Here is a 21,713-nt window from a genome sequence, read left to right as displayed (position 1 = left end):
CCTAAAGCTATGATATACCGGTCTACGTAGTATTTGTTTTTATAATGGAATATACGAAGAGACATAATTATCTTGGCTAAGAAGCTGAACTCATCTGTGCTCTCTGTGAAGCTGATGAAAACCATACAGCATGTCAATACCGGGTAATAAGAGGTACAATCTAGTTTTTGATGGCTCTTCCATCGAAGTAAATCTTCTCGCCGCTAATCACACTTCGCTGCAAGGCTTGCCCAATACAAACCGCTTTGACGGAGCTTTGCAGGCTTATCGGAGGCGGGGTGTTATCCAGGCAGCATGCCGTGAACTCGTAAGCCTCGGTGATGAACGCTTCCCGGAACCTCTCATAATAATGCTGTGGCAGCTCACGTCTGGCCCCCTGTGAATCATGAAATTCGACGTGATTCTTTCTCACTTGCATGTTCACCCTCACTGAACCTTTCTCGCAGATGATTTCCGAGGTGTCCTCTTGTCCTGCCGCCATCATACGTGAACAATATAACGCCGCTATCTTTCCACCTTCAAATTCCACGGTCGCGATTGCATTATCCCGGTCATTGCTCGCCTCCAGACCTGGATGGACGGCACAAACACCAACTGCTTGCAAGCTCTTGATCGTACGGTTCTCGCCCAGGAACCAAAGCATTAGGTCGATATCGTGGATAGAACAGTCCACGAAAATACCACCACTTGTCTTCGCGTACTCAACGAAGAATCCCGATGAATCATGCAGATCTGCTGTTTGAGATCGGAAAAACACTGCTGATCCAAATTCGCCCTTCTCGACTCTCTCATGGGCTTCGCGATATGAAGCATCGAAACGACGAGAGAAGGCGCACATTACCTTTTGCTGCGGGTATATCTTGAGCGACTCTTCATATGCAGAGACCACGGATTGAGCCTATGCCATAGTATCGTTCGTCAGCATCAAATCCTCACTCACAAGGATAAATAGCAAATCAATATACCACTTCAACATCAATGCTCAATGGCTTCTCGCAGAGAACATGAAGGCCTTTCTTGATTGCTTTCAGAGCTTGCTCTGCGTGCACAGCGGTGACACTCGCAACCACAACAGCTTCCAGGTCAGCTTTTTCAAGCATTTCATCGTAGTCATCAAAGATTTGCACCCCTTGAAGATTCTCCGCTGCCCATTCACGCTCGTTGTTATCGGGAGTACTCGCAGCTACCACGTTTGCGCGGGAAGTGAGCTCGTGGAAGTTGATCGCATGGCGCTTGCCTTTTTGTGGTTAGATCTACTGCCAATTCCACCAGGATGGGAATACGTACCCATACGGCCAAGGCCTGCGATACCGACACAAAGCTTTTGGGTGCCCATTATTGTGAACGAAGGATATCAAGGAAGGAAGAAGATGTCTCAAGAACTTGAGGAGACACAGAAAAGGTGAGGACGGTCAAGGTTATATACGTAACGAAGCCCGTTTGTCCTGTGGTTCTGGTGTGGGATCTTTAGCTAAAGATTTCGGATTTCGATGTCCGACGTGAATCTAGGAAATTGTATGAATGGGCTGGTCATGAGTACCCAATACCCAAACTTTTGAATTATACCAATTTTGCGGGGAAACGGGTCCGAGATAAGTAGAAATCGAACGTAAGGACAATTGGCAGAGCTATGTATTCCTTAGTACCTGGATATACACGAGGTTCACAGTAAACTTTTCCAGAAAATCCAACCAGTATCTATCTCGCTGGTATTTGGATTCTGCCATGGTATGACTTTAGTGATATTTCAACATTTTTCAGGGAGCAATTTCGCAGTGCTCTGTATCAGTGTCATCCTTCTCCACATAAACCTGCAAATCATCACTCTCAGTACGCGCGATCCGTGTTGCGTCTGCCCAACTCATATCTTTTCCTGCGTCGTGCTTGATTTCAAAGACTCTATCAACTTGTTCAAGAGATAATGTCGCAGTCTCAATATAGAAGTAGTAAATGAGTGGGATGAAGCAAAAGTTGAAAATAGCATAGAGCATATAATACCGCCACTTGATATTTTGGATGGCGGTAGGGGTGGCCACAACAACAACGTAGACGAAAAGCCAATTGACCGTTGTGGCAAAAGACGTGCCGATGTTGCGCATTTTCTGAGAATTGATCTCGGCGGGGTATATGTAGGGAATTGAGAGCAGCGACATTCCGTAGAAGACGTAATAGACGAAAATGAAAACCACAGCCATGACCGACATACCCTTGTTGTCTGGTCCGCCGTATCGCAAACCCACAGCAACAAGAGCAAAACAAACGCTACTGGCAGCTACGCCCATGAGCATCAGTCTCTTTCGCCCGACACGGTCGATCAAGAGTGCTGCTATTGAGCCCCAGAACATGAGGGACATGGAGTCCACAGCGGACAAGATCAAAGCCATGCGACTACTCAGACCAACTGATCGTGTAAGGACCACTGGGAGGTAATATGCAATAACGTTGGTACCTCCCACCTGTTGGAAGAAAGTGGTACCAGCTCCCAGAAGCATACGGCGAAGTGTTTGCTGTTTACTATCTCGAGTGAAAATTTCTTTCAGGGCCGCCGACTGCTGCACTTCGGCCTCATGATGAACAGCGGCAACTAAATTTTGAATCTCGCTAGTAACGAAAGGATCGTTCTCTGGCTTCGATAAGAGCCTAGCGAGAATGTTTTGTGCCTCGCTAACGCGATTCTTCATAATAAGCCAGCGAGGCGACTCCGGTGTGCAAAGAACCAACGCAATGGTGATGATGGCAAAGAAGCACTGGAATGCCAGAGGAAAGCGCCAGCTCACAGCTGAGTGCGGAATAAAGGTAAAGCCGTAGTTCATCCACTACATCTCGGTCAGCGATCGGGTTTGGTCGTTGAGGCTGATGAGTACTTACATTCGTGATCACAATGCCAAAAATATTTGTGACCAGTTGAAAAACGATGAGTTTACCCCGATCTTTTGGCCGCGCACTTTCTGTCTGCCAGATAGGTATAGCGATGGTATTCATTCCGTTCCCGACTCCCGCGACCACGCGACCGACAATCATTTGCGCGAAAGAATATGAAGCCGTTTGGAGAGTTGCACCAATAATCAAGATCACGCAGCCGATCAGAATACATCTTCTGCGACCCAATTTGTCACCAGCATACATGGACACGAGTGTTCCGATAATGCAGCCGATATCGTATGTTGCCACAATCTGACCTTGGATCGTAGCCCCCGGGAAGCCGAAGGTCCTCAGAAAGGGTTCATTGTCCAGGAGGCCACCAAAGACACCCTGGTCATAGCCGAAGAGAAGGAACCCAGCACCACAAGCAGCAGTGATTCCATACTGAAGCGAATTTCCCTGGGCATCCTGTAGGAACATCGTAAAAGGGTTTAAAAGGATGGTGTGGTGGTATCAGTATCGACGAGAACGAGCGATAGGAGATCCAATTCAAAGTCCATGCAGCCAATGCCAGATACTTGACTTATATTAGATTTGCATTAGCTCGGTGAGATGTAATACTATGGAAATAGTTTAATCTGAAGAGAAACTTGGCCGGAATTCAATCACCGAAAAGTCATTGCCACACTGGAGCTGAGCCGGGGTTATGACCGATTGGATCCGCAGAACGGGCGAACTCCACAATCGCGGGGTAGCCCGCATACCCCAGATTTTTCCATCTCATTTGCATTCTGCCACTGCTGTTTCCATCTTGACAGGGTACGGCACAATAATGAGCTCTATGAAACAGTATGAGAAGCGACGGCATGCCACCATGGCATGCGTCTCTTGTCGGGAGAGCAAAGTAAAGGTATTTCCCGCCCCGATTTCCTACTCCTGGGTAATTAAAATAACAGAATAACAGTGTGATGGCGATATACCATCTTGCTCTCATTGTGCAAGCAAAAACAAAGAATGTCTGTATCAAGCCTTTGATAAGAGAAAGTGAGATTATTATACAAGCCCTACCATCATGAGGGGGCCATCTTAGGACTAAGACTTCACCGTGATGACAGGTTACCTCTTCGTGTCGCAATAGAGCTACTGAGCTGCCGAGTCCATCAATTGTATCAATTTATCCATGAAAACGGCCTTCGGCCCCCGAAAATGCCTGATGATAAGGATGCTACCCTGCAAGGAATTCTCGACACCCTTGGAATGACAGAGCAAGCCGTCAGTCTAATACCACCCCCGAATAATGCAACCATTAAGCCGCCAAGTATGGTCAAGCACGATGATTACCCTTTACCTACTTCTACGATGGCCCCTTTCGATGTCTCCTCAGAGGGATTCGGGTGCAGGAGCTTGGATCAACAACATACTACTGGTCTGCCCGTAACTGAGCAGGGTAATTGTTTACCAGATTCAGGTTTGTCGTCAATTCCGCAACATAACGACTCTTCAATTATTGCGCTTGAAGGTGATCAGTCAGCCTTGACAGAAGATAGCCCGGGCAGTATTTTCAACGCCTGGCTTTTTGACCTAGACTTCGGTACACACATTGCATCCTCTGCATCCAACATGCAAGAACAACCACAACAACCACCACAACCTATCCTGCGTTCTTCACCAAATGATGATCTTACTATACCACCGACGGCCCAGGCAGGATCTACCGAACCTGTTTATAGCGATAGTGGCTCTACCCTTTTCAAGGAACCGGCCGGCACATCCGACATTGAAGGCCTGGTTGACGAGATCTCCGACCGAGTTGGTATCTTAAAAATTGGCCCTGGAGGGAAGACACGCTTTTATGGCCCAACATCCACATTCAATTTGAGGGAAATGCCAGTCTCGGACAGTTATGAAGCTGATCAACCAAGCTACACCTATCATTCTGGGTCAGAGGAAGAAATCCCTGCGGCTCTAGAAGATCATCTTCTCGACCTTTATTTCAGCTGGCAGGACCCATCATTCCATGTCGTTGATCGATATATCTACGAAGAAGCAAAAGAAAAGCGGAACAACCTGGAAGAGACTCCTTTCTATTCGGAGGCACTGCGGAATGCAATGTGAGTCATGCCTATTGCCAATGCTCTCCGAAGCACCCACCCTGACAATTCCAAAAAGGTGTGCGCTTGGTAGCGCTTTTGAACCCCGATACCATCCGACTATTATCACCTTTCCGAAGACGCTTGTTGAGTTTTTTGGCGATCGCTCGAAGTCAATACTTGAAACGGAACTAGATTCTCCTTGTGTCGCAACCGTTCAAGCAATGGTCATCTTGAGCAGCCATGAGGTTGGAAACGGAAAAGATGCAAGAGGGTGGCTGTATAGCGGTAAGTCCACCTATAAACCTGAATAATTTCATTCAAGAAACCTTACTTGCTACCCAAGGATCGGCATTGAGGCTAGCATTCGATCTTGCTTTGCACCTTGACATGTCTAGCTACGTGTCTGCAGGGATAATCTCAGCTGCCGATGCAGACCTTCGCAGGACTGTCTTCTGGGCCGCATATATTGTTGACCAGTTTGCCATACCCTCCCCGATACATGCACTTTGAATATGTCGTTTTTCTGACTACTGTATAGCCAATTAGGTTTCCATCTAGGTAGACCCTTTCGCACCAGCATGGAGGATGTGACAGTTGGAAAGCCCCGTCAAAATGCAGGTTCCAGAGAGCATTGCAGATGGAAACCCTGCGATTCATCGTCGTCTGCCAGCCATGGCTCTGGATTGCTGGACAGCAAAGACACAATCAGCCAACAACTTGTTTCCCTCTGCGAGCTGATGGCTCCATGCGGGTATATCTTGTAAGAACCTCTGTCAATATTACATCCAACCTCGATTGACATTTATAACAGATATAGTACCTCCAGTATCTCAAAAGGGACCCTTCAAGAGCTCAATGCCAAAATTGTCGCCGAGCTCCGCAAGTGGAAAGCTACCCTTCCACCTATCTTACAGATTGATCTTGACGACGTCACCTCGCCATACCTTCCGCATGTGCTGCTTCTCCAGTACGTAACTTGTTATCTTACCACCTCTCTCTTTCCTTCAATCTAATCGCTACCAAAGCATGCAATACCACCAGAACATAATCTATGCCCACAGGCCATGGATGTCAAAAAGCCACCTACAGCCGCAACCACCAAGAGGACCTGGATTCACACACGCCCGCGAAATGTGCATCCAATCCGCCATCACAATCTCCAAAATCCTTAACATGTATGAGTCTCGCTACACGCTGCGCCGAATCAACGTACAAGCGGTTTCCATCACATCCTCCGCCATTCTATTACTCCTCTTCGCCGCCGTCTTGAATTACCCCTGCCACTCTCGAGACGACATCTCACTGTATCTATCGACATGTTTCAGAGCATTGGATGAGTTCGCTCTTTCCTGGAAAAGCGCCCAGAGAGCAAAGGACCTTTTAGTCGGTTTACAGCGTCAATGGGATCTGCGGATGCGGTCTAACAAACTGCCACAGCGGGCAGACGGGGTATTGTATAGTCCGCGGAAACGGTCGAAAACTTCTGGCGGACTTCATCGGATGGCGCCTGTTTCCCGTGATACAGCTTCGCAGATAGACCTCTATCTGGATCCTTTGCTTATGACAGAGGCGGAAACCCTTTGCGGAAGGAATAGTCAGGATATTTTCCTTTTGGCCCCTGATGGTGGTGGTTTGAATGGTCACAGCAGCAGGTAAGCGAGCATATCATTTGAGGATCTTTGAATATGGTAGATCCTGTACGGAATATGCTACATACTATCTATAGTTATGTGTCAGACCAAATCCAAAATTGGCTGGATGCGTAAAGGACGCAACGAAGCTGGAATGAAGACGTCTAAGCATTTCCAATACCCCACAGTCTCATGATAAATCTTCATAAAAGCCGCTGATTGCAATGTATAATAATAGTCGCCGTGCCACTTTATCATTTCCTATTGCGGTCTACGAACAGCACCCATACTCGCAGCCCACAGCCAGTTAAAATCTTCCGTATCCGAGTTGGACTGCCCACTATCCACTTCACCTGTCTTCGGAATATCTGGCGTCTTAAATGACCCGCCATCCTTATCACTCGAAACAGTAGAAGTCCTTGTCCGTTTCGGTCTAGGGACCTGCACACTAGCCTCGTCCTGTAACTGAGAAGTACGCTTCGCAGGCTGATACGGATAAACCCTTGATTCCCATATTCCTTACATATGAAGCAAGAAATTCTGCGCTTTCTTCGCGCTTTCTCACGAAAGTCCTAATTCCTCTAGTGCCCGAAAATAGACATTTAAATGAGCTACAGTCTCATTATCATTCTCCCTGCACCGATTGAGAGTAGTTGCGAATATCAACATTAATGCCGCAGAGCAGGTTATTGAGACTGCTTGGATATTCATGCGGCGGAATGTGTAGCGGACTTCCTAAAGGTGGAGGATTTTGGAAATTTAGGTTGCGGATTCAACGCACATTTGGCGCGTATGGTTGTAGCCCGGTCCTTTTGGCGGTTGGGGTTGGATTTAGCTTCTGGACAGCCACGGCCTGTGGGTGTGGATTATGGCTTGGTGATAATGCATACTAAGGCTCAAGTTAGTCGCGTTCACGAAAAAGGTCAGTGGGCTTCAAGTATACTGAAGTAGCAGTGGATTGGGTAAGTAGGGTGACGTGATAGGATCTTCCAAGCAGATTCGTAAAGATGGTGGGAACTTTTTCTTCCATTCTAGTAGTCTGCTGGTGTCTCTTCGTTCAAGCCCTGTGGATCTTCTTTTTGATATCTTCGATGACCCATACCAATAGGCGTGTTAGCACAACCTCTAAACGCCTAGTGGTAAAGACCCACAGAACATGACCAAGTGGAGTCATAATACGATGTAGCTATATACTATATTCACCCAACGGAGTCGTGGGATTCGGGAGATATAGGTCAGTAAGAGTCGCTGCGGGATAGGGTAGACTATACGGATTTTATTGTTGTGTTTGGACCTAGCTTGTGTCGCGGCCAGGTTTGTCGACGCTTAAATCATGCATATTGGTTCTGAACGGTCGACCAAGAAGGAAGCCCTAGTGACTTTAAACAGTGTTAGGAATTGCTAGTCTCTAGAGGATAGGCGCCTCCTTACTGGCCCAAAGTATAAGCTCCCCAGAAGACCATCCGACGTATCTCAGCTTCAGCTGCGCTGATCCATCTTTTGGCCACATGCAACGACATATCGATATATAGTCCAAGATCAAAAGCCAGTCGCATTACCATTCCTAGGAAAAACAAGGGAACGAAGGGAAACTTTTTTTTCGGATTTCAGTTTGTGTAGCAACAGATTGAACATCATTATAGGCTTGCTGAGGTGAAATGGATTCGATGATCAAGAAGCTTCGTAATTATGTTTGAGGTGTGTTTTAATATTTGTCTTCCAATTTTGCCTGTTACTATACTGATTTCAATCTTCACACTCCGGTCTCTCACATATTGAGGCCACGTTTGGCAACTTCGCCTTTTTTGGGAAATCCACTACAGTTTTCACAACTAAGCAGCCGCTTTCATCAATGGTCTTACCCCTGTCTGGAGAGCAAATGGCACAGTCCCCACTCCTTCAAATTTATGGGCAACCAGTTTGCCAATATCTAGCGGCTTGGTACCATTAATAGGGATTCCGTTGATCGCAGCAGTTGCAATTCGAATCGCACATGGGTACGCATTGGAGTAACGCCAGGTGGGGACTGGGCCAATTCCTCTTGGAAAAGGCTTAGGGTTTGGTCAAGATACGATTGGGAGTTCCCATTTTAATGACTACACGCGTCCTCCAGTTGGATGGCTGGTTTTTTATTAGCTTTAGCCACTTTTTTCTCTCGAAAAATGGAAAACCAGAGGTGAAAGTCCATTAAATTGTTGTTTTCAAACAGGACTCAACACCGGTACACTCAATTACTGTGTGCACTTGTCCAGTTTTTTTTTTTTGACTTACTAGATTTCTCGCGCGATATCTTTGCTAGCATCGAGGCTCATCGGCTTCCGCTTAGGAACTTGGTAAATCGCTGAAGTACGTAAAAGCGTGCTTGGGAGCAAATTCTAATATACCGTGGTCAATATCAGCAATGACCTCATTTTTGCACCCCTCAGCCTGCGCAGCAGCAGCATATAGTAGTCCAACAGCACCGGCGGGTGGAGCAAGACCTTGTATTCGCCGCGCCGCGTGAATGGCCATAGCTAGGGATTCGAGAAGGGTATCGATCTCATAACCAAGATTATCCGATAACTTGTGTACCCATTTTGCCGGCTGGTTGAGGTGTACTTGAGGTGTGCCTTGCTAATCCGGGAACTTGGAAACGGAGCTTCGAAAGCGGAGATCGGGACAAATGTCGTAGTGGCCGTTCTTGCAATAGTCGCAAATGTCACAAGACACACCTAGTTCGTCTGCCACATTGTCGCCGATGCGGATGGAGGTATTGATCTGTTCTTGGATTTCGCGGAAGCGTCACGACGGTTTCGAAGTCGCGCGCCGCAAGGGCAGCCTGACAACGGTAACGGCAATTAGGCCACGGAAAGCCGTGACAAGGCTCTAAATTAGTTCTTAACAAGTGGCTGATTCTACAGGTATGTACGTGGACATATAGTTGTGTTAGCCTGCATATCGCTTCGGCAGTTGAATAACCACTAAGCTAAAATGCGAATTCCTATCCAGCCTAGTGGGTTGTGGTTTAGAATCCAACTTCGGCGAGGGGCCAGTATAATTCAAATCTACCTACCCACCGACTGTGATGTGAGTACAAATACCTGGCTCTTTTATAGTCTGAATAATTACCACACTTGTACTTCAATTCAGGGCTTCAACTTTCAGTTTGCAAAGGGGTCAGGGTAAACGAATATTACATACAGACACATAATATATAATAAAGAAGTCCAGATCTGTAGCTTCCTATTAGCTTCGGGCGTCAGGGTAACTTAGAGACAACACTGTTTTACAAGCGACCCAGTCTGCGCTTTGAGCCAACCCCTCCCCATCAAAGCACACCATTTCTCCAATTACCCCAGTGGCGCTACCCGTAAAGTGTGTAGAGATACGTGGCCCCTTCGGAAAATGGAGTCCGTCCCGGGTTCAAATCCGACTCTACTTCCGCCAGTGTGAAGCATTATTTACCGTCAGATATCACTTCACTTTGCCTCAAAACTCACGTCCCATAAGACTTTAATGGAAACAAAGTTTGCATACGGAGTAGCAGTTCAGATAGGGAAGGAGAATAAGGGCTGTACGTTGGACATTTTTGCCGGCCTTGAATTTCCGTGATGCATGATCACTCTTACCCCGGACACTTCCCCGAAACTTTGTTCCATATTAGCCCAAAGCCTCTCCTCATTAGCCCAAAGGCCTCTCCACATTACCCCAGATCTTCATGTATTAGTATAAGTTCCGCGAACCAAGCCCTCCTCCTCCTCCTCCATGTTAGTCCTCATCTTCTTTTAGCTTCATCACTCATCACCATCTCCACCATCGCCTTAAAAACTTGAGTTCCTACAATGGCACCCCAAGACGAGATTGACGTTACTGGACAGCGGTTCAGACAACAGTCTGTCTTTCAGGCCTGGCACGAGAAAGTTGAGCATTCTCAACATGTTGACGCGCTTATCATCGAGGCCGAGAATGAAGACAAGATGACTCCTTATCTGGCGTTCTTGATTCTTTCGGCGGCTCTTGGCGGATTCCTCTACGGCTACGACACCGGTGTTGTCGGTGTTGCCCTTCCTTACGTGGGAGCCGAGTTAACCGGCGAAGCACTCACCTATCCCCAACAAGAGATTGCCACTGCCGCCACTACGATTGGATCTATCTTTGGAGCCGCCATCCTGGGCTTCTTTGCCGATTCATGGGGCCGAAAGCCTTGTCTACTCGTCTCCGATATCTTCTTCGCTGCCGGTGCCATCATCATTGCCTTCAGCTTCTCTCTTGGCCAGCTCATTGCTGGTCGTCTGGTCCTTGGCGTCGGCGTCGGCGGCGCTGCTGTCATTTGCCCGTTGTACATTGCTGAGTTGGCTCCAACCGCCGCCCGCGGACGATGTGTTGGAACAAACGGCTTTTGCATTCCCTTTGGTCAGACCGTCAGTGTTGCTATCGGGGCGGGTATGCAACATACAAAATACAATTGGCGTATCCTCTTTGGACTCGGTATTGTGCCTTCACTCATGCAAATCGCTCTGATGCACCATCTTCCCGAGTCGCCTCGTGTTCTTATCCTCCATGACCAGGACGACAAGGCTCGCGAAGTACTCAAGAAGATCTACAAGTACGCCACGCCCGAGATTATCGAGCTCAAGTTGCTAGTCATCAAAGATCACGTCGCCGCTACAACTGCTCTGCAACGCACAACTACTTTCATGGAACGTTCCAAGAAGCTGTGGACTCACAAGCCCTATCGTCGCTCAATCTTCACCGTTAGCTTCATTCAGGCCTTTGGACAGTTCACCGGTTACAACACTCTTCTTTATTACGCTGGCACCCTGTTCGGACTTTTGGGTCTCTCCAATCCCTCTCTTGGTGGTCTGATACCATCAGTTACTAACACGTTCTTCCTTCTCTGCGGTATGATCATGGTTGATCGCGTCGGCCGCCGCGGTCTCCTGATGAAGTTTGGGCCCATTATGGTCGTCGGTCTTACCTGGTGCCTCGTGGCGTTCTACTACATGTGCAAGCCTACTAGAGGTTTCCTCGATGAGAATTACATATACTCTCAGAAGCTTGTCGGTCTCGTTATTGCTGGAATCGTCATTTTCGTCACAGGTTTTGGATCTACTTATGCTCATTTGTGCTGGTATCAATCCGAGTACCTCGCTCTCGAGATTCGTGCAGCAGGGAGTGCTATCAGTACCACGGCCAGCTTTACAGCTAATCTGATTGTTTCCGTGTCCTACCTATCCGAGTTCGTACCCTTTCCCGCACATCTGCGAGGGGCATTTGGCTAACTTGAGATGTAGACTGGAAACTATGACTCCCAGTGGAACATACGGTCTTTACCTGTGCTTCATTTTGATCGGTCTTGTTCTTGCCTACTTCTGTTACCCCGAGACCAGTAAGTCGTGGCCCTGAAAGCGCACCAATGAATTGATACTTACATCTCAACTTTATAGAGGGCCTATCGATTGAAGAAGCCTCTGCTCTCTTTCAGAGCGATTTCGGTGTCAAGAAGTCCGAGGCGATGCGGCGAGAGAAAATTGCTATGCAGAAGGAATACAATGCAGAAAACGGCCCCGCGGCACTTAGAAGGCTGAATAAGGTTGTTACTTCGCATGTGGAAAGTGTATCGATTTCGAATTAAATACTAACAACTTTCGAAGATGCTATACTAGACGTGGAAACATCATTATATAGTAGGAACCTCACATATTTCAATTTGCCACCAAGCATAATCTTCCCAGCGAAGGATTTCATTCCATTATAGTATTTTAACTAGATATACACTTTGAGACATCTAGATAATAGTTAGACCTATCCCATGGGGGTAAGTGGGATGCAGTTCATCCTAGTAGAGTAGGGTTTCGTTAACTATGGGAGCCGGTTTGTTTATCCCAGTAGAAACGCCCATCCAGATCCCAGTAGGCTTTTTTTGGTCGGATCCCTATCGAAGGTCCGTTAAATTTAAACCTAGATCCCCCGCGTATTTTGTGAGATTTTTAAGCCCATCACCCAAAATTAAAGGGTAGTTACAAGGATCCGAAATATAGTTAATTATTTTGATGGGGTGCGACCGGGCGACATTTAGGATTTCCATCACACCCTATCACATAGCTATACACCACTAGCCACTAGACCATACGATTCATCACAGTAGAACGAATAGGGGTTTCGTATTATAAATTAAGTGGTGGTAGTCAGGGGGGATTTCCTAAGATCTAGTTTCATTTTAAACATCATCTACGTCGATTCAAGAGGGTATTATTTAAGTCCATTCGCCGTGGGTTTAACGCACCAATAATATATATTCTAGTCACACGATGGACAACTATATTAATGCCTACGATTATTTTATATATAATCTAATGTACCACGTTGCTATTTATAAGAAATGCGGGCACGCCGTGGTTCCCCGAGATATTATTAGCTATTTAAGTAAGCGGCGCGGTGATCATTATATCCCCGAGAGTGTTACGTAGCGAGTGAAAGAAATTATTATCAACGAGTGGGACGAAGTACACAACGAGCCTAGTATATTCCCTACGTAAGTAGAGTAGCCTATCGTGGGTTTAACCATTTATACTAATAGGATTAAGTGTTCATTTTACGTATATATATATATCGATCCCCCGAGAGTATTCGGAAGTATTAGTGGGTTACCTATTAGTTTTCCCTATACTAATAGAGTCGGAAACCGTGGCTATCCGAGACGGCCGTAGGATAGGAGAAGCGAGACTAAGTAATGCAACGAGTCGTGTGCTAATAGTTTTTCTATAGCAAATTTAGGTCGCATTATATCCACGTCCAATAGCCCAATCCCACGTGTGAGCCCGCCGTACTACCCCCCGAGGCTAGTTAGGTGGCCTAGGCCATCAATAAGATAGAAGTAATATTCACCTAGCAGCGGCAGTAGCCCACCGTGATCTAGGCTAGGGAAATCGACGAGGCCAATCTATAGTTAGACCGCACTAGATAGGCCCGTTATTTATATAGCTAGACGCCTAAGGTATTACGTATATACGTAGAATCCCCCGCGAACGACGTCGAGGGCCCCGAAGCCACTATATAGATGATATAGGATACTATATTAGGGATAGCGAGTAAAAGCTAGAGTATCACTAAGTAGACTAGGCATTTATTATGGATCGAAGCCGCGCGCACTAATATATAGAGTATCCTATCGAAGCTATTATAGGCGTATATATATAAGCACGCTAAGTTAGAGCGCTATATCGAGCCGTACTAGTGGGTGTTAATGTTTTTTGCGCGAACGTAGGTCCCGCACGAATAGGAGAGTCCCGTATACTAATTTAATCGCCAGCAGCGTATCGCATAGGATGCATTATAGCGTACCGCGCAGTACCTAGCGGGCTAGCCTATATAGAACCCTATCAACGGTGGGGACGACTAACCCCACTAGTTAGAGCCCGTAGAAGCGCGATATATAGATTTTGTGATTAAGTTATTAAACTAGCGGATCTAGTCGAGTGAGTACGAGTGCGCATTAGTATATATATTAGTTGTATTAGGCGTGAGCGATCACGAGGGCGGCCAGCTATAGAAGGATCCCTTTAGTTATCCGCCAATATTATCTAGTATAATCAAGGTTTCGCGGTTTGTGATCGTGCACAAGGCATATTTATTAGACCCAGACGCCCACGAGTTATTCTAGGGGATATAGAACTAGTGCGATAGGGAGTAGTCCAGGCCTAGCCTAATAGAGGATCCCAAATATATATTTAGTGACGAAGGGTATAGTAGCAGTCCGCCCCTAACACCCCCACTATCCACGCTAATATTATCTAGTTCACCCGCATTTAACAGTTTGCCCGCGAGATCCAGTTCGCCATTAGTAGCATTCACCTAGCAAGAGCGGCAAGGACCAAAGACGTTCCGCGAATAGATTCGTATCATAATTAGTGCATTCATAGTACACGGCACCACTAGTCCAATGGAATAGATATTAGATTTACGCCGATATAGATTAAAAGTTGTCAGGATTTTAGGTGCATGCATTAATTCATGTAGATTTCCAGAGCTTCCAATTCAACATGGAAAGTTCCAGTTGATGTTCCCGTTCTGCCATCTCTCACCGCTTTCATCTGATCTTCCAATTATCTCTCATTTATCTCTCACTTTCCCCTCACTTCGGCCTTTACTATGCTTTTAATCTACGTCAGCCTACCAAACCGAGGTTATTAGGCCTATCCTGTCTATAGCCGCGGGTAACAGCACGTTTACCTACCTCGGGCAACAGCACGTTTACGGCAAGATTACCTCGGGCAAACAGCCTACGCTTACCTTGGGTAATTAGCTAGATGAACTGAATATTTTCTGTCTATAAATATGGCCCAGAAACCAGACTGAATAAAACAAGAGCTTTCATCTGAATTATTCTCTTACTACCTTTCTCTCCTAAAGGCAGACCAAAGAGACCCTTTATCTTTATCTTTATTCATCTTCCAGGGGTAAGCCACTACGCCGCAGTAGTAGCTAACCTCTACGGGAGGTAGTATTTCTCTCTACAAATATTTGTCCTGAGGACAGCCCTGCCGCATAGGGACCCGCAGGCATTTATTTATCTCTCTTATTATTATATACTACCAATCCCGACATTTATATACTATATATTATATATATTATATAGCTTAGTCTCAAGGAGCTCCTTAGTTAGATAGATATAAACCTATTAAATAATAGGGAAGAGATAGAATAGGCCAATTAAAGATATAGCGCCCAGCAAGAGAATAGATAGGTTATATAAACCCTAAATAAAGTATATTACCTCCCTCTTCCCACTATTATTTTTCTATCTAATACTAACTTTTCATTCTTCTCTAGGTTCGGAAGATTACAGTCTATATTAATAAAAGCCCTTAGCGCCACAAGAGCTTTATTAGACTATAGACAAAAGAACTAAAACTTATACTAATCCAAGATATTCGAACACGCTAGAATTCTATATTTCTTATACTTTAGCGCGTACGTCGGCTATAGACTATATTTAATAGATTTTATATATAGTTCAATCTAACGGATATAAAGATAGATAAAGCTAAATAGCGATAGGTTAACTATCTACTATTAATTACCTATCCCTTCTTTAAATTCACTTTATCTTTATTAGCTACAACTAATATAACTATCTATAATATATTTAGGATCTATAATACCTTATTTACCCACATTAATAAGGCAAAGGCGTAGCTAGCACGAAAGAAAGTTAGGTGGAAGAAGATAATAAAGCTAGCGTTAGAGTATAGGCGCGATAAGCTTACGGAATATTACGGTAAGACTAATGATATTCCAAATAATCTCTATATAATTAGAACTATCTTAGGTCCCCGCAATAAGCTTAAATTCTTCTTAACACCAGAATAGGAGACACACTAGGCACCACGATATAAGCAGTCCCTTAAGACTTATATCTAGCCTTATTAATAGCGTTATATAGAGACATAGTTAATATTAACTACCTAGTCAATAAGCAACGATATTTCTAATATTAATATCCTTCTAAGACCTACTATATCTTTCTAGTCAAGACCAACCACTTTAGATAAACTTATAAGGTATCTTAGAAGTAGTAAGTTTAATATCTCTCCCTCCTATATAATTACTTTTATTAATCTAATACTTTTCTAGATACTATCTAATCAACACCACTAGTATTCTAGAAGGCTCATAAGATAGAGTATCCTATCCTCGTAAGCCTTACCTAAGATATCCTTATAACTCTAGCTAGTGGCTCTAGGGTAGAGAGGCTTTTCAACTCTACTCGCGATATATACCACTATCGCCAAGAATCGTTAAGATTATAGACTATTTAAGATCTAATAATATTTATATATATAACAAGATTTAATATCTAGTCGGAGTAGCTTACGCTAGTGGATAAGTTTCTCTCTACCTAAGAGAGGCATACAAAGAAGGAGCAGGATAATGCTAAGCAAGAGACTAAGGAGTATAATCCTATTAGCGATAATAAGGAAGATCCTATAATAGACGCTTCCGTTAAAGTATCTATTAAGCAACCTAGTTTACGCGCGCTAGGGAAAAGAAGGGCTAACGTAATTCACAAGCGAGCCGCCCACACAAGCGAGCCGCCCACCCAACTAGTTTTTTCGCGTCCACACGCGTCCTTTTATTTTTTACCAACCACCATGCCTCCAAAACGCGCTCGATCAGGCCGAAATTCTATCGAGCAAGAGGGCCGCCTCGAATTAGCTATACAAGCTATAAAAAACGAAGAAATTACCTCTATCCGTGAGGTAGCACGTCGTTTTAATGTGCCTCGTACTACCCTCCGCGACCGCATTACTAGCCACCAATTTCGCGCTCAAACACGCGCCAATAGCCATAAATTGACCCAAACTGAAGAGGAATCGCTTAAGAAGTGGATATTGTTAATGGATACGCGTGGAGCTGCCCCTAGGCCCTCTATGGTACGAGAAATGGCGAATCTTTTGCTTGCAAAGCGCGGTTCAAGCCCTATCTAGACGGTCGGCGAAAACTAGGTCAACAACTATGTCAAAAGACAGCTAGAGCTAAAGACTCGTTTTTCACGTCGATATAACTATCAGCGAGCAAAATAAGAGGATCCAAAGGTCATTCAAGAGTGGTTTAATCGTATACAAACTACGGTTCAGTAATACGGTATCCTACCGGAGGATATCTATAACTTTGACAAGACTGGCTTCGCGATGGGCCTTACAGCGACCGCAAAGATTATTACTCGAGCGGAATACTACGGTCAGCGATCAGTTTTACAGCCAGGAAATCGCGAGTAGGTGACTATAATCGAGTCAATTAGCGCTTCTGGGTGGGCGCTTCCGCCTACGATTATCTTTAAGGGCAAACTACACAATCTAGCTTGGGCCGATAGCCTTCCACATAGTTGGCGCTTCGAAGTTAGTCAAAATAGATGGACAACAGACGAGATAGGCCTTCGATGGCTTCAAAAGCTATTTATTCCGTCAACGAATAGCCGTACGCAAGGCCGATACCGTTTATTAGTCCTTGATGGGCACGGTAGCTATCTCACGCCCTATTTCGACCAAATTTGCTCAGAAAACGAGATAATTCCTATTTATATGCCAGCGCATAGCTCGCATCTTTTACAGCCGCTTAATGTTAGTTGTTTTGCTATTTTAAAGCGCTTATATAGAGGCTTAGTTGATCAAAAAATGCGGCTTAGCATAAATCATATTAACAAGCTTGATTTCCTTATGGCCTACCCAAATGCTCGCGATAGCGCTTTCTAAGCGCTTACAATAAAAAATAGCTTCGCAGCAGCGGGTTTAGTGCCATTCGATCCAGAACGAGTGCTTTCAAAGCTTAATATCCAGCTTCGGACGCCTACACCCTCAGGAAGCCGCCCAAGCAGCCGATCAAGCATTTTTACCCCTAAAACACCAGCGACCGTCGCCGAATTGCTTAAACAAGCATCGTCAATCAAGGCTTTCCTAAAACGACGCTCAAATAGCCCCCTATCGCCCTCGCAAACCGCGTTAAACCAGCTTATTAAAGGCTGTTAGATCGCTATGCAAAACGGCATATTACTTAAGCAAGAAAACAAGGAATTACGGGCGGCCAACGCAATGCAGAAGCAAAAGCGTGCACGGGTTAGTAGGTATGTAGCCTCTAATGCTAGTATATCAGTGCTAGAGGTTCAGGGGCATTTACAAGCCTATGAGGCTAGTTTATAGCCTATAGCACCGTCTCCAGCAGCACCCAAGCAGCCTATTCAGCAAGCGGTAGCACCAGCGCGACGGCGTCAGTTTACGTGTTCTTTATGTAATCAGGTAGGGCATAGGGTCAACCAATGCTCAGCTAGGTAGAATAATTAATATAGAGGCGTTTTGGTTGAAAAAAATAGATGAAAAGTAAGAAGTAGATAGTTGGGTGGGCGGCTCGCTTGTGTTGGCGGCTCGCTTGTGAATTACGTTAACTATATCGACAAGTTTGATTTCTTGGACGATTACCAACGCGCGTGGCTAGAAGCCTTTCAACTAAATACTATTCGAAATAGCTTCGTGGCTACTAGTCTAGTGCCAATCGATCTAGAAAGGGTGCTTTCAAAGCTTAATATCTCACTCCGAACGCCTACACCACTAAGTAGTCGACTAAGTAGCAGATCGAGCTAATTCACCCCAAAAACGCCAAAAACTGTTATTTAGCTCCAAAAGCAAGCTTCGATGCTTAAGGATCTACTAAAGCAACGGTCAACTAGCCCTCCGAGCCCATCAAAAACTATACTAGATTAGATTATCAAAGGCCACTATATATCGCTACACAACACTACGCTACTAGCGCAAGAAAATGCGAATCTACGCGCAGCGAACGAGAAGAAACGACAAAAACGCAATCGGTCAACTAGGTAGATACCCTGTGAAGATGGCCTATAGGTCGAAGAGGGCCTACAGCTAGCTCAGCAGCTAAACCAACCAATTAAAGGTATTAGGTTAGCATCGTATGCGCAGGGCGATCTGCCTAATCAGCCAGATCAGCCAGCCAAAAGGGCTCCGCCAAGGTGTAGCGGGTGCGGGGTGATTGGGCATAAGATCAATCGTTGTAATAATCACTAGTTTTATATCAATTAATCCGTTTTGGTTGAGATATACCAATTTCTATAAGGTCAACCTGATCCAATTCCAACAAACCAACTTCTAAAGTTTTACAGTAAAAAATATCCCATATGAAACTGGACTCTTTTAGCATTGAAATAATATAGCTTGTGTCTATATTTAACTATTTTTGATGGTTGTGTGGTAGATCAAAGTTTGCCCAATTTTGAGGAATCGGCGTCAAGTCTTCCGCTCCGCCAAGATATATCATTTACCGTCACACTAATATATCCCGATTCGGGCTACCGTCACATCAGCCTTTGTCTCGACCACCCTAAGGCCAAACAACTCCTGATTTTCAACTAACTATAATCCAACAGAGTTACGCTACTTAATCCAATTTAGATTCCCACCCGGCTATAGGAAATGGAGATACAAACGAGGAAGAGATCTCCGTGGACCCTCACGTGACCTAGGGTTTTAGGGTTTTTTACACCGCCGTGGCACACCGAGGATCGGGATCAATATAAGTTCCAAGACTCTAGACCACTAGCAGTAAAGCGTATTTTCTAATAGAAGTATATCGAGTGTTTATTCATTTCTCCGGCTTAGTGCCCTTGCAATGCCCTCAATCCTCGACTCGCCCAAGGTAATTAACCTAAACTTAGTCGGCACCGTTATCCTATTCCTGTAGATCTATTAGCTTTGGTCGTGCGTCTCGCGGGTCCTTCTCACCTCCTTATATATAACTTAATGTTCCGCATTTTGTCCTTAAGGTCCACTTAAGTCCAAAGCCCTAGCTACGGATTGACCGATAGCTTATCCTATTCCTTTAGATAGGCCTATAAGTTCCCGTGTCGTAGCTATAACCGAATCAATATACGAATTTCGCTTTGTGACTATAGTATCCGCTGCCGTCGCGGCCTTTGGAGCTTTTATAGACGATTCGACCTAGGCAGTCCACGTCGAACGAACTCCTTAATTATATCAATCTCCTCCTGCTGTTTTGTCGCCTAGTGTTTAGGTGAGCCCCGCTAGGCTAGTTAGCGAGGGCCACTTAATTAGCTAGGGAGAGGTTCTTCCTAGAGAGGCGCTCTATATTAAGTCACTAGTCTATCGATCTCTAGGCCTAGGATCTCCGACGGGAAACGTGCCCGCGTCGACCTAGATAGCGCTAGGGAGTCTTGTTCGCTTCTTGTTTCTCGGGGTGGTGTCGATACTAGATAGAGGCTCGGTGTGCCCTATCTCGAGCCCTAGTCTATACGATCTCCCCTTATAGCCACGGATAACTGCCGTGCGTTATAGGAATAGCGAATCGTGGCTTTATCTAGCCAGACTAGCTACTCAATAAGGGTACTCGCAATTAAGTGAGAATAGCGATTTAAGGCTGGCAGAGGCGTATACGTAGATCAGGTTCTAAGTATAATACTCTATTTCCGATCCTCGGGACTCTTAGCTTCCGGGAGTCCCACTATCTACCCTAACACCCTACGTTGCGGTATGCCTAGGTCTTCTTAGATCGATCGGATTGGCTCAGGCTATAGGGTAGAGAGCTCGGATACTCGCGAGGCGCTTATCCTTAGCGGAGGAGGCATTCGCCACACGTCGGTCCTATTTATAGCTTAGCCGTCGCGCGGCCGAGGCGATGGCGGGAGTGCCTTCTAGCTAGTATAGCTCTAAGCTACGCCAGAATCGGTTATATACGAGGTGTAGTAGACGCGCTCTATTAGTGCTAGTCGACACTAGGGTAGTATATATTCGTCCTCTAAATCTAAGTCGGCGAACCTATTTAGCTACAGGTGGGCGTCATCATTTTCCTCGGGTGTCCCCTCGCGAGACAGTTCTAGTGCGGATCCGTAAGTCAGATTCTTGCATCGACAGTCCTATACGATGTCCTCCTACCTAGTAGGTCTTCGTGATCTCTAGCCGGGCCGGTCGTCTCGGGAGCCCCCCGCGCGATTCGTGTCGCCGGGCTTGGTAGACTAACACTATCTAAGGCGGTTCCAGCGGTGCAAAGTGCCGCACGATCGTATATGCCTATAAACGACATCGTCGATATATATTTAAGAGAGTCGCGAGGAGAGGTCGCATCTATACACGCCTAGAATTCGCTAAACCCTAATCGCCCCTGAGACGTGTGGGGCCTCGCCTTGTATTGCACGTTGGTTAGCTAGCACGGTATCCACCCTAACACTTTACATTCTCGCCTAGGAGGTATACCTAGGCCTCTAGCTAATGGAATTTCCAGTCGGGAAAACCATAACAAAAGATCACGCGTCCGTACCGTCCCAAGATGCCACGCCCTAGTCGGTCATCAGAGTATGCTAGTCAGCGCGAGGCCACTCGAGCCCGTATGGCTCGGCTCCGTGCGCGACGGCGGCTCGCTCCAGCTCCAGCTGAGACCCCCGGTATATTTCATAACCTATTCCTCAACTTATAAAAGCGGGGTAGATATTTAACTAAGTAGGTAAGATAATTCTTAGATGAGTAGAAATAGCACCTGAGAGTTGCTCCCGGGCTCATAATCTGTTGTAGTTCAGAGGTATGAATTGTCTTATTTATTCAGAGAGAAACACGAGGGCTATATATAC

The 21,713-nt window shown here is 45.6% G+C and overlaps 5 protein-coding genes across 5 annotated transcripts; 2 read left to right on the top strand and 3 right to left on the bottom strand.

The window, feature by feature from the left end:
• Nucleotides 1-160: 160 nt before the first annotated feature.
• On the bottom strand, nt 161-1,336 carry N7498_000028 (uncharacterized protein; the record flags this gene model as incomplete). The annotated part of the gene is made up of 3 exons (XM_058447091.1): nt 161-898; nt 966-1,237; nt 1,288-1,336. 3 exons carry the CDS (start codon nt 1,334-1,336, stop codon nt 161-163), a joined length of 1,059 nt encoding a protein of 352 aa, XP_058312502.1.
• A 421-nt stretch (nt 1,337-1,757) lies between these two features.
• N7498_000027 (sugar porter family MFS transporter) lies at nt 1,758-3,342 on the bottom strand (the record flags this gene model as incomplete). Its single annotated transcript, XM_058447090.1, has 2 exons — nt 1,758-2,816; nt 2,869-3,342. The coding sequence occupies 2 exons, from the start codon at nt 3,340-3,342 to the stop codon at nt 1,758-1,760; spliced, it is 1,533 nt and encodes a 510-aa protein (XP_058312501.1).
• Nucleotides 3,343-3,694: 352 nt separating this feature from the next.
• Nucleotides 3,695-6,721, top strand: N7498_000026 (uncharacterized protein; the record flags this gene model as incomplete). Its single annotated transcript, XM_058447089.1, has 9 exons — nt 3,695-3,802; nt 3,827-3,906; nt 3,978-4,973; nt 5,032-5,240; nt 5,278-5,431; nt 5,494-5,715; nt 5,767-5,922; nt 5,981-6,607; nt 6,682-6,721. The coding sequence occupies 9 exons, from the start codon at nt 3,695-3,697 to the stop codon at nt 6,719-6,721; spliced, it is 2,592 nt and encodes an 863-aa protein (XP_058312500.1).
• A 2,135-nt stretch (nt 6,722-8,856) lies between these two features.
• Nucleotides 8,857-9,097, bottom strand: N7498_000025 (uncharacterized protein; the record flags this gene model as incomplete). The annotated part of the gene is made up of 2 exons (XM_058447088.1): nt 8,857-8,927; nt 8,971-9,097. The coding sequence occupies 2 exons, from the start codon at nt 9,095-9,097 to the stop codon at nt 8,857-8,859; spliced, it is 198 nt and encodes a 65-aa protein (XP_058312499.1).
• A 1,310-nt stretch (nt 9,098-10,407) lies between these two features.
• Nucleotides 10,408-12,200, top strand: N7498_000024 (sugar porter family MFS transporter; the record flags this gene model as incomplete). Its single annotated transcript, XM_058447087.1, has 3 exons — nt 10,408-11,804; nt 11,860-11,954; nt 12,013-12,200. The coding sequence occupies 3 exons, from the start codon at nt 10,408-10,410 to the stop codon at nt 12,198-12,200; spliced, it is 1,680 nt and encodes a 559-aa protein (XP_058312498.1).
• Nucleotides 12,201-21,713: the final 9,513 nt, after the last annotated feature.

This window comes from Penicillium cinerascens (assembly GCF_028974065.1).
Source record: "Penicillium cinerascens strain IBT 15544 chromosome Unknown contig_16_segment0_segment0, whole genome shotgun sequence".
Taxonomy (NCBI): domain Eukaryota; kingdom Fungi; phylum Ascomycota; class Eurotiomycetes; order Eurotiales; family Aspergillaceae; genus Penicillium; species Penicillium cinerascens.
This window is presented reverse-complemented; position numbering and strand designations above follow the sequence as displayed.